The 9,888-nt window shown below is 37.9% G+C and overlaps 1 protein-coding gene across 3 annotated transcripts; it reads right to left on the bottom strand.

Annotated features, from left to right (window-relative positions):
* Window positions 1–1,488: 1,488 nt before the first annotated feature.
* LOC147857704 (putative mediator of RNA polymerase II transcription subunit 26a) lies at window positions 1,489–4,743 on the bottom strand. Of its 3 annotated transcripts, none has more exons than XM_087327669.1 (9): window positions 4,280–4,743; window positions 4,064–4,132; window positions 3,602–3,684; window positions 3,171–3,250; window positions 2,972–3,075; window positions 2,814–2,844; window positions 2,292–2,728; window positions 2,109–2,202; window positions 1,489–2,017 (listed from the first exon to the last, which is right to left on the bottom strand). In XM_087327669.1, exons 1-9 carry the CDS (start codon window positions 4,688–4,690, stop codon window positions 1,878–1,880), a joined length of 1,449 nt encoding a protein of 482 aa, XP_087183795.1. In that variant the 5' UTR covers window positions 4,691–4,743; the 3' UTR covers window positions 1,489–1,877. The 3 variants fall into 3 exon arrangements, with proteins under 3 accessions (XP_087183795.1, XP_087183796.1, XP_087183797.1); XM_087327670.1 differs by having other exon boundaries at window positions 2,814–2,841; window positions 4,280–4,741; XM_087327671.1 differs by having other exon boundaries at window positions 2,109–2,190; window positions 4,280–4,734.
* Window positions 4,744–9,888: the final 5,145 nt, after the last annotated feature.

Here is a 9,888-nt window from a genome sequence, read left to right as displayed (position 1 = left end):
AAAATTTTATGAGAGCGTTTGAAGAGTTTTGCATTCATACAAATTTGAGTGTCAATAATTTTAAAACAAAGATTATGCTTGTGAAAAGCCAAAATAAGAATAAGGCATGCATTATAAACAATAATGAACCAACCACATGAAGCTCTGCAAAGTTATAAACACGTAAAGCTTGAAGTTCCTCCAAATCATAGATTGAATGAATGTGCAAGTAAGAAAGGGAGTATATTATGCATTTGACAACACTAGAAATCATGGAAATTTCAGGTGTTGAGTCCTCAAGAAATACATTTTCGATGACATGAATTCTTCCCTATATGGTGGAAGTATGGAGCAATAGCATCCCTAAGTCCACTTCAAAAGAGTTTGAAAATGTCCAAAAGCATTTTTTTCAAAAGTTTCTAAGTAAAAACACAACACCCTACACCCTCCTACTTCTTGAGATGGGATCACTTCCCATTGAGGTCATGGCCATGGAAAGGGTTGTCGAATACTAGATCAACTTCCAGAACTCAAACGAGAAGCAAGCAAAAATATCCAAACGGGAAGCAAATAAGCAAATTTTTAGTTCTAGGTGGATGCAAGATATGGGGAAATGGCTTGGAAGAAGGAATGCAACACTTGCTTCATGATGCATTAATAGATTCCTCTATGATGAAGCCTTTTTGCAACATCAATGTATCATGACATGGGAAAAATACAAAGGCTCACGCTTCACACTTTATATTACATTGTTATACCTAACTACAAAACCATGTTTTTTACCAAATGGGAAAAACCATGCACATCAATACATGCTAGAGCCCATCCTATTTTCTGGCATGTAACCCATTGTTTCCATGTGACTTGGCTCACACCCAATACAATATGAGATGGGGGCATTGGGGCACAAGTGATGAGTGTAGTCAATTATGCACGAGTTACACTAAACAAGTTTGAGAGTCTAAGTATCACGCTTTGATACAGTGCTTTGCTTTTGATCTCATTCGAATAATGCTTTCCACAAATCTTCACCAAACCCAATCCTTACAAGAATTTCTCTTGAAGTCATATAATGTGCAGTCTCAATAGCAATATTCATTGGAAAAGCTCTTGAACATCAAAAATCGCTACTCCCTTTCAAACATACTACTCAAAAATGTTTCATAGGTCATTTGACCTCCAATGATGATAAGAAAATCTATCTCTGTCCCTCTCTCTCCAACCAATCAAAAATAAATAATACCTCTACATTCCATGTCAAACAAATGTCAAAAAAGTGAAAGATTAAATGATTACTAAACAACCAAGGTTCCCATGATCACTAATTCCCTTATTTGGTTTGCAAATGGCTAGTCAATTTTCAAGAAAGCAATCTGTGTTGCTTTCTTTGGATTTAACTTTTATTTACAACATGCTCCGTCATTGAACAACCAAAAACAAGCTAATGATTGAATGTTTAGTGCTCATGATGTGTGAAGATCACACATACACATTCTCTAAAAAGGTGTCTCAAATTGGAAAGGAAATCTCTATTCAATTACAAAAATACATATTAGTAGGCTTGAGAACATGCATTTTAATGTCAATGGCATCATTGGCAATGTAGCAGCAGGATGGGTGTCCATACTAAGCACAAAGGACCATTTGAAGGGGATGGGACTTATGTAGAGAGCTCTCCTTTTTTTAGCCATTGGTTCTCCAGTTGATTTGAACCCAAAATTACAAATTCACCCAATATGCCATTTATTACCCCAGGTCAAAAACCAGATATATATGATGAGGATAGGTGGTTCCACTATACATTTGTTTTTTCCTTCACCATATACCACTAAAAAGCACAACAGACTTGGCTTGAGGATTGAAAGATAAGATACTTGCAAGAAATTTCAGTTTCCAGTTCACCCACACCTCCTATTTTGACCACCAGAGCTACCATATACACCACCCCTATCATGCACGAATGGGTTTGCCTTTCCACGTGCTTCAGTCTTGGGAAGGTCTGGAAAGTCAAGAACTTGTACAGTCCGTTGCTTCTTTGCTGAGACAACAAAAAAAGAGGGGACCTTGTTATTAGCAGTTCCCTACCAATAACCGGGAGTGCTCCACTTATTAAGGTAATTATTACTCACCACTTTCCGCTTGTTGATACCCTTCATGCAGCTTCCTTTTGGCAACCTCTAGTTTTTGATCAACTTGACTCTTCTCGACTTTCTGAAAATCATTCTGATTTTTCACATTGACATTTATAGAGATCTAGATAAGCATCATAACAAGAAGTTCATTCAAGAAATTTTTGTTATTCCGGAGCTTACCTTATCAATCGATGACCTTGAATTAACATGGTCCCCACTACCATCTTTATCTGAGGTGTGCCTCCGATTTATGTTTGGTAAGCCTCGAATAGGTCTATCTTTTACCACCGATCTATACATTAACACTACCTTTGATTCACCCAAAGGCCTTGCTGAGGTGGAAGGCTTCACAAGGGGAAGCCCACTAATATGTCTCAACCCAGTATCATGCCAGTTAATTGACTCTCGTGCAAATGATTTGCATACTTTCTCAGTACTACCTGAAGAGTAGTTATCTCTAGTTGCACTGCCCATTTCTCCGGGGGTCCCTAAACCATTATTAAGTTTAGCATCACAATCGCTAGAGTCAGTTCGCATGACCGCTGATTGTGAGCTGGATGAGCCATAGAAACTGCCATTGATGGGAGCTTCCACCTCACAGCTTTTGGTTCGTTCTTCTGTCATTAATAGACAGAATGAGAACAATGCCTGGTGAATAATCAAAATGTTCTGTAGATCGTAATGGGTGTCTTTTACACTTACGCAATCCTCCATCAAAAGAGCTGAGAAGCTGCTACAAGAATAATCCCATAGAAAAAGACTAATGAGTGCTTCATGTTTTCCAATCCAAAGTTCATTTTGATAGCAACAAAACAACACTAAAATGATCAGCTTGGGTAACAGAAGCTTTAAAATTTTACCTGTGACACCTCACTTGAGGAGGTTATAGCTCCACCAGTAGATGGAGATGAGAAATGTGACGATGCCTTCACTGGATTTGTGGCTTTCTGCACATCTCTACACTCTGAAAAGCATTTGTCTTATTTCTCCATGCAAGAAGGTAATCTATCTATCTTTCCAGAGAAAAATGCACACATAGATTTAAGCGCAGATAGATACCCGACAATGTAATTGCACTAGCTACCGCATGTTGATCTTCTCCAACGGTTACCCACTGATCTACTAGTAACTTCCAATATCTGCAGATAACAAACTACATGCTTAGACTTTCAATCAGAATATGGTTATATCTACAAAATGATACCACATTGGAATTGAACTGCACGGAATGAGTTATAATTTATACTTTTATACATGCATGCATATATACACACAAGTAAATCTCGTTCACGCATTTGCAGAACAATATACAGAGAAAGATACCAGAAATACATATGGGCACACGCATATAGAGAGAGGGTAGATGAATGCATGCACAGTACAGATATATGATGCTGCATCAAAAGAGATACATAAATGTGCACATGCCAAATGTATGTGCCAGAGCTACATATAATGTCACATGATCGGCAGCAAAGTTTGGCACTTACTTTACTAGCCTCTTGACAATAACTCGAACTTGCTTTGACGAATGTTTGCGCAAGTTATTAACTTGTCTTCCAATTTCAGTAACCTAGAAAAAAGAAGCTGAATTACACCCGATAAAGGGAAAAGAATACAAGTGATACATGTGCACTGAGAATTCAAAGAAGGCATAGAGTGAGGGCATTGTTTCTGTTGATCCAATTCTATTCACTGTTGTACATGTGAGTTATAAATCTTTGTTTGGCTTTCCACAAGAGAGAATTTGCTTCTATTTGTTTATGTATGACATTGTGAGAACCTCTTTGATTCAAAATGCAACATCAAACACTATGGGATCCTCACAACTACGGCTATTTCTGATAATCATCAGAAGTAACCGTATTACAACTGACAAAAGGAAGAAATGCAACACATTTCAAGTAAAAAAAGGAAGGAATAAGAGAATGGGTGGGCAACACTTCTCACACCTTCAAAGCACTGACTGTGATATTGATGTTTTCCAAGTTCTGCAATGCCGCAAGAAGAACTCTCTCTGGCTGCATGAGAAGAAGAAAAGAGAGACTGAAACGGAGATTAAACAAAGTTTAATTCTTACAATGGCAACAATTGGATTTAGGAAAAGACAACAGCTTCGCAGAAATCGATTTAGAAATTTGTGTAACGTGAAAGCAAAAAGCTCTTACTTGATTCTCGTCTTCAATTATCTGTCTAATCTTTTCAATCTTCTGCCTTAGAAGGCCTTCTTGATCCGGATTAGAACAAGGATCGTCATCTTTAATGGCATCAAAACACATCCTTCCTTCTTTTTCTTCTGCCTCTTCAGCCTTGTTAGCTTCTCCTTTCGCTATTCCTTTTTCATCTCTGAGTTCGCCTTCTTCTAGAAGGAACTCATCGTGACCTTTCTGGGTTAATCTCTCAACAGATCTGTTGGCCGTCTCATCCACAAGGGTCCTCGAGAATAATGTTTCAGCGATCTCACCTCGCTTCTTCTTGAAATCCTCAGGGTGATAGACAGCAGCCACAATGATGGCCTTCTCGATGATGGTCCAGATATCAGCGTTGCCTCTGCTGAAGAAGTTCCGCCATCGCTCCATTCGTAAAACAAATAAAAGAAAGAAAGAAAGAAATACCCGTCTGCCTACCCACCTTCTCTGTGTAAGTTTCTCTTCTTTTCTTTCTTCTCCCGTTTGTGTGTCTGTGTGTCTCTCGTTTCGTTTCGTTTCGTTTCGTTTCTTCTGTGCGCGCAAAGGCGAGCAACAGTGCGACCATGAATGGGGTATGTTTGCTCTCTTCTTCTTCTTCTTCTTCTTCTTCTTCTTCTTCTCTCTCTCTCTCTCTCTCTCTCTGCTTTTTTGGGAAAGACGAAGACGACGCGTTTCGTTGACAGGTTCCTTGCTTCCTTCCTCAATCCTTCACATGGCCAGGCAGGCCGGCCATATGCCCCATGCCCATCACCATCACCATCACCATCATCATCATCTTTCTTTCTTTCTTTCTTTCTTTCTTCTTCGCGAATCGCGTTTCATGCAATTTCCAAATGTTGGTAGTGTGTACATTGTGGTTGTTTCTGGCCGATCGTATTCGGTACATAGCACATGCAGCCGGGACAACACCAACAAATGTATGTATGTATGTATGTAAGTGTCGTGCCGCTAGAGGGTGGGGGATGAAGCAAGATATGCCCCCCCCCCCCCCCACATAATGATTGCTCGATTGGAGTTCGTGATCGTCAGGCCCAATGTTCGACTCGAAATCCATCCTTTTTCCAAGGATAGAAATCAACCGGCCATCCATGTCTTCTCGTGTTCTTCTCATCGTTTGATCATACCAGATCTCGCCAACATTGAACATCAGTTATATGCATTCGATGGAAATGAGAGGATAGTCTTATAAGGTCTTATGATGCAAGACATGTTGCAAACTCAACAGCACATGTAACAATAGACCACAAACTAAAAAAAATGTTGTTTAACTCTACGATGAAAAAAAATGTGTTGTTTTTTGAGTGGCTAGAGAATGGATGGAAACGCTTTGAGAAGCTAAATGATATAGTAGTTATGGTTGATGACACTTTTACTCTGTGGCTTTGCTACGGAGCTTGACTTTTCGAAGGGAAAAAAAATAGTGCTTTCATCTTCTCGAATATTGGAGACCTTCTCTATTTGGTACACTATTCACAAGTGTGTTAAAACACACACATGTATGTAGTCAGTTATCCAAAAGAGGAGAGTTTAGATACGGGAAAGTCACATACTTTCACATCTTTTTCACATATGACATGTTAAACTATTTAGTGACATCAAACATCTCCATCATCTTCTTTGGATGTACATAGTGAAATTAATTCTCTTTATTATATAGGCGACTAGCTTTGCATGGGTGTTAACCTATAATTTACAAATTGACCAAGGTTATGCCTCCTCCCCTACGTTGATTCATGGATCACATCAATTACCCATAAGATAGCATCATCATGTCAGGAAAGCCCCAAAATTTGTTGGGATTAACGCAAAATTGCATTGCACTATTGCATGTCAAGATAAGTTATGTTCATTTGTTAGTTCCATTGTGTGAGTTGCCCCATGAATCTTAATTGAAAGATGTGTAGAATTCACTAAACAATTGTGTAAGTAGAATCTAAATGAACATGTGATAATATAGTCCTACAAGACATGGACAAAGAAAGCCATTAAATGAAGACATAATTGCATGCCAATGTTTCGCAATGCTATTTTCATGTTTCATTGTTGTGCGCAAAGAACTGTACCATTGCTATAAAAAATAAAGGGCACCTCCATATGCAAATGTGAAATTTTCATTTAACCATGTCTAATTACATGCATCATTCTTGAAATTTGAAATGTACGGGGTGAAGTCAGAAGACATAAAGGAGAAAATTTGGGCATCAATTATGGCTAAGCTAGCCCACCTCATGATATATAGACAAATGTCATAGATATCCATTTCTCTCAAGTATGAGGTGATTAAATAAAAAAATTAGCTAATAAAATGTTAGGATTCTATAGATATGGACACACAAAACATGATGATTGTCACCTTGCTTTTGAAATTCACATAAATGAAAACAACAAGTCGACCCATTTACAAAAGTATTCCAATGCATAAAAACAAATAAAGTAATTGTCACCTCACAAACACTATGTGTAGTAGTAGTTCATAATGTATTACTTTGTCATGTTTTTATTCCTTGACATAATAAGCCAAAGTGTGCATGCTCTTCTTTATTGGCACTTCATCGATCATGATTGAAAGACACACATCGCTATTACAATGCAAAGGATAAAAAGAGGGTTCAAATGGATTACCATGCAATCAATGGCTAGCTCTTTGTATATTACGTTTACTTGAATATATAAATAGGATGTTTTTGTAGTGATTAACAACTTAGACCAAAGGCATTCATCTTCGTCTTAATATACACACATATGATCATAACACGTGTTCCATCATCTCGATTCTCAAGTTAGGCATGTGATGTTCACAGCACACGGTCCTCCATAATTCATCTTAAAAGAACATGACCTTTTTCTTCCTCTCCACATCAACATCCAACATCATTATCCAAGTTTGTGTATATGTTCAAAAGATATGCAAGTATAGAAGTGACAAGTTAAATTTGAGCAATTTGTTGGGAGAAAGAGAGACACGCACACACAATGGGGACATGTGCAAAATTATCGTGTGCACGTGTATTGTTGAGAAAGAAAAAAGAAATTTAACATCTTGGAGATTACATCAAAATGTAGTCTCATGCAAGATTACTAAAGCAAATTGCGTTGAAAAGCGAAGTTTTTTGAAGTATTGGATTCTTGCACGTTCATATATTTGTAATTAACCTTAAATTTTCCTCTCTTTATACTTTTTAGCCCTTTTCGTTTCCCTCCTAAAAAAGGCCTAGATGTTGTGATGGCCATTGTCAAAACGTGACAGACATGTTATGTCTGTTGTATTTTTCAACCTTCCAAGTTAAAATGCTCAATTGCCGAAATTTGAAACCAAAAAGTTAAAACCTAACCATACAAGTAACATATGAATGTTTAATCTCACTACACACAAAAAGACTATCACCCTCATGACAAGAGACCTGGTTTCTAAAAATTGAAAATGATATCCTCATGAGCCATATGTTATCTTAGTTAAGGTTAATAGACGAGTAGAATCTTGATAAGATTATCTCCCTTTGTATGTGTAATGGACCCACATGTGAGAGAAACAAAAGAAGAGTGCATTGACAACCTTAAAGAGGCCAATGTGACCTTTAAGACTTGTATGGGAGTGAGTCATTGAATAATTTTGATAGTTATAACTTCCAATTTTTTATCATTACCTTGTGGAAAAAATATCAATGTTCACGTTGTATGCATTGTTCTAGGAGCAAATAGTTATGTGCATGATCTCAACTAAAGCAATGGAGAGTTTCTACAATGAACATGCATCAACACAATTGGTAGAGACTAGGGATTGACAACGGTTCGGTTTAGGCTTAGCCGGTTGGGGTTCTCAAACCTGAACCAAACCAAACCAAACCGCGGTTTGGGAAACGGTTTGGAAACAGAGCCCTAGCTCCCTCTCTCTCTCTTTTATCGTAATTACCTTACCCTAGTGGTAAGTCGATAACACTACAAGCACTGTGTCTTAGGTTCAAAACCCAATTTCCTCACCTCTCTATTATATACTTCATATATATCTCTATTTCACTAGATGCCACTGTGGAATGTAGGGGTTAAACCCATGACCACCTGGTCTCCATTGGCCAACCTTACCAATTGAGCTCTCTCTCTCTCTCTCTCTCTCTCAAACGATCCATTGTTCTACTTGGCTCCCTCCCTCCGTCTCACGTTTGTGTAATCTTTCCCACATTGGGAACGTGAGTTACGTAAATTAGAAGCTATGGTTGGGGTACCTTTTACATTGGGACCACAGGCCACATCGAAACCCTTTGACCTCCCTCTTCTCTTCGAGAGACTTGGATGGAAATGAAATTAGGCCTAGTATAACATCATTTTCATTGTAGAACATGTTTTTTATATAGAACATGCTTGTTATTTTAATGCAACTATTTAGCTTAAAACTCTATTTTATCTTATTTTTATTTTTATTTTTTACTTTCGATGAATGGGTAAATATCCCAATTTTTGTTGTAAACCATTTGTCTCATTGGCCAATTTTGGCCTTAGAATACGTTAATATATCTTTCTTTCTTTCTCTCATCTGTGTAGTCTCCTATCTCCCTCCCTCCCAATTTTTGATGAATGGGTAAATATCCCAAATTTTGTTGTAAACCATTTGTCTCATTGGCCAAATTTGGCCTTAGAAGACATTAATATATCTTTCTTTCTTTCTCTCGTCTGTGTAGTCTCCTATCTCCCTCCCTCCCTCCCTCCCTCCCTCTCTCTCTCTCTCTCTCTCTCTCTCTCTCCTCGTCTATGTAGTATCCCTCCCTCCCTCTATCTCAAGTTTCTAAATGGCTTAACCGGTTTGAGCCGGTTTGGCGAGGCTCAAGCCAAGCCGAGCCGCTAAGCTGCTTTAGCCAAACGGTTTAGGCTTGAGCCGAGCCGTTGTCGATCCCTAATAGAGACATGAACCACAACCTCGATGTAGCCAAGTACGGGCTTTATAACTACACTATATATATAAATATATTTGAAATTTGTGATTCCTAAACTATTATTTTGTGAATTTATAAACCATTACCTTGTGGTGAGTCGTGACATCTAAGTAACTTATATGGTACATAAACGTAATGGTTCAACATTGTCCCATCACCACATAATATCTTGTCTTGTCTTGTTTTCCACAATGTGCACATTGTACAATTTGATTACTCTGCAACAATGCTTATTTTGGCCCATGAACGAGGAGTCATTTCAAGAAGCGCCTTTTAGCTATTTTTGTTGTACCAATTGAAGATTATATTTCACTAGTTAATGTGTGGCCATGTCATTGAGCATGCATAAATTGCCTATTTTACAATAAATATTCCACTTCAAATTGGGGCTTGCCATGGATCTTGCCCATATGGATCAATGAGGTGTCGATATGTGAAACCATAGATGAGTAAGAAAACTCATGCTTAAGAAAGAGGGATGTAGGGTAATGGGATTGACTAGTTAGGTTGTCTAGAAGAATATTCCCTACTAGTAGGTTAAGATGTACTTAGCCTTGAAGTATGTGCCATTTACTATAAAATAAGCATTATTTAGCACTAGCTTATATTTTGGAGCTAATGTTATGATTAGATCAAACTAACGATATTATTGGAAGAAAGAAT

Source organism: Azolla caroliniana, unplaced genomic scaffold (assembly GCF_043228905.1).
Source record: "Azolla caroliniana isolate FFs.n. ecotype wild unplaced genomic scaffold, voAzoCaro1.0.p SCAF_11, whole genome shotgun sequence".
Lineage (NCBI taxonomy): Eukaryota > Viridiplantae > Streptophyta > Polypodiopsida > Salviniales > Salviniaceae > Azolla > Azolla caroliniana.
This window is presented reverse-complemented; position numbering and strand designations above follow the sequence as displayed.

Bases quoted from the DNA above. Each gene is read 5' to 3' on its own strand.
- LOC147857704 (XM_087327669.1), bottom strand. From the start codon at position 4,690: ATGGAGCGATGGCGGAACTTCTTCAGCAGAGGCAACGCTGATATCTGG. The intron at 3,251-3,601 runs GTAAGTGCCAAA...TGTTATCTGCAG, and splicing joins ATTGTCAAGAGGCTAGTAAA to ATATTGGAAGTTACTAGTAG. The intron at 3,076-3,170 runs GTATCTATCTGC...AATGCTTTTCAG, and splicing joins TAGTGCAATTACATTGTCGG to AGTGTAGAGATGTGCAGAAA.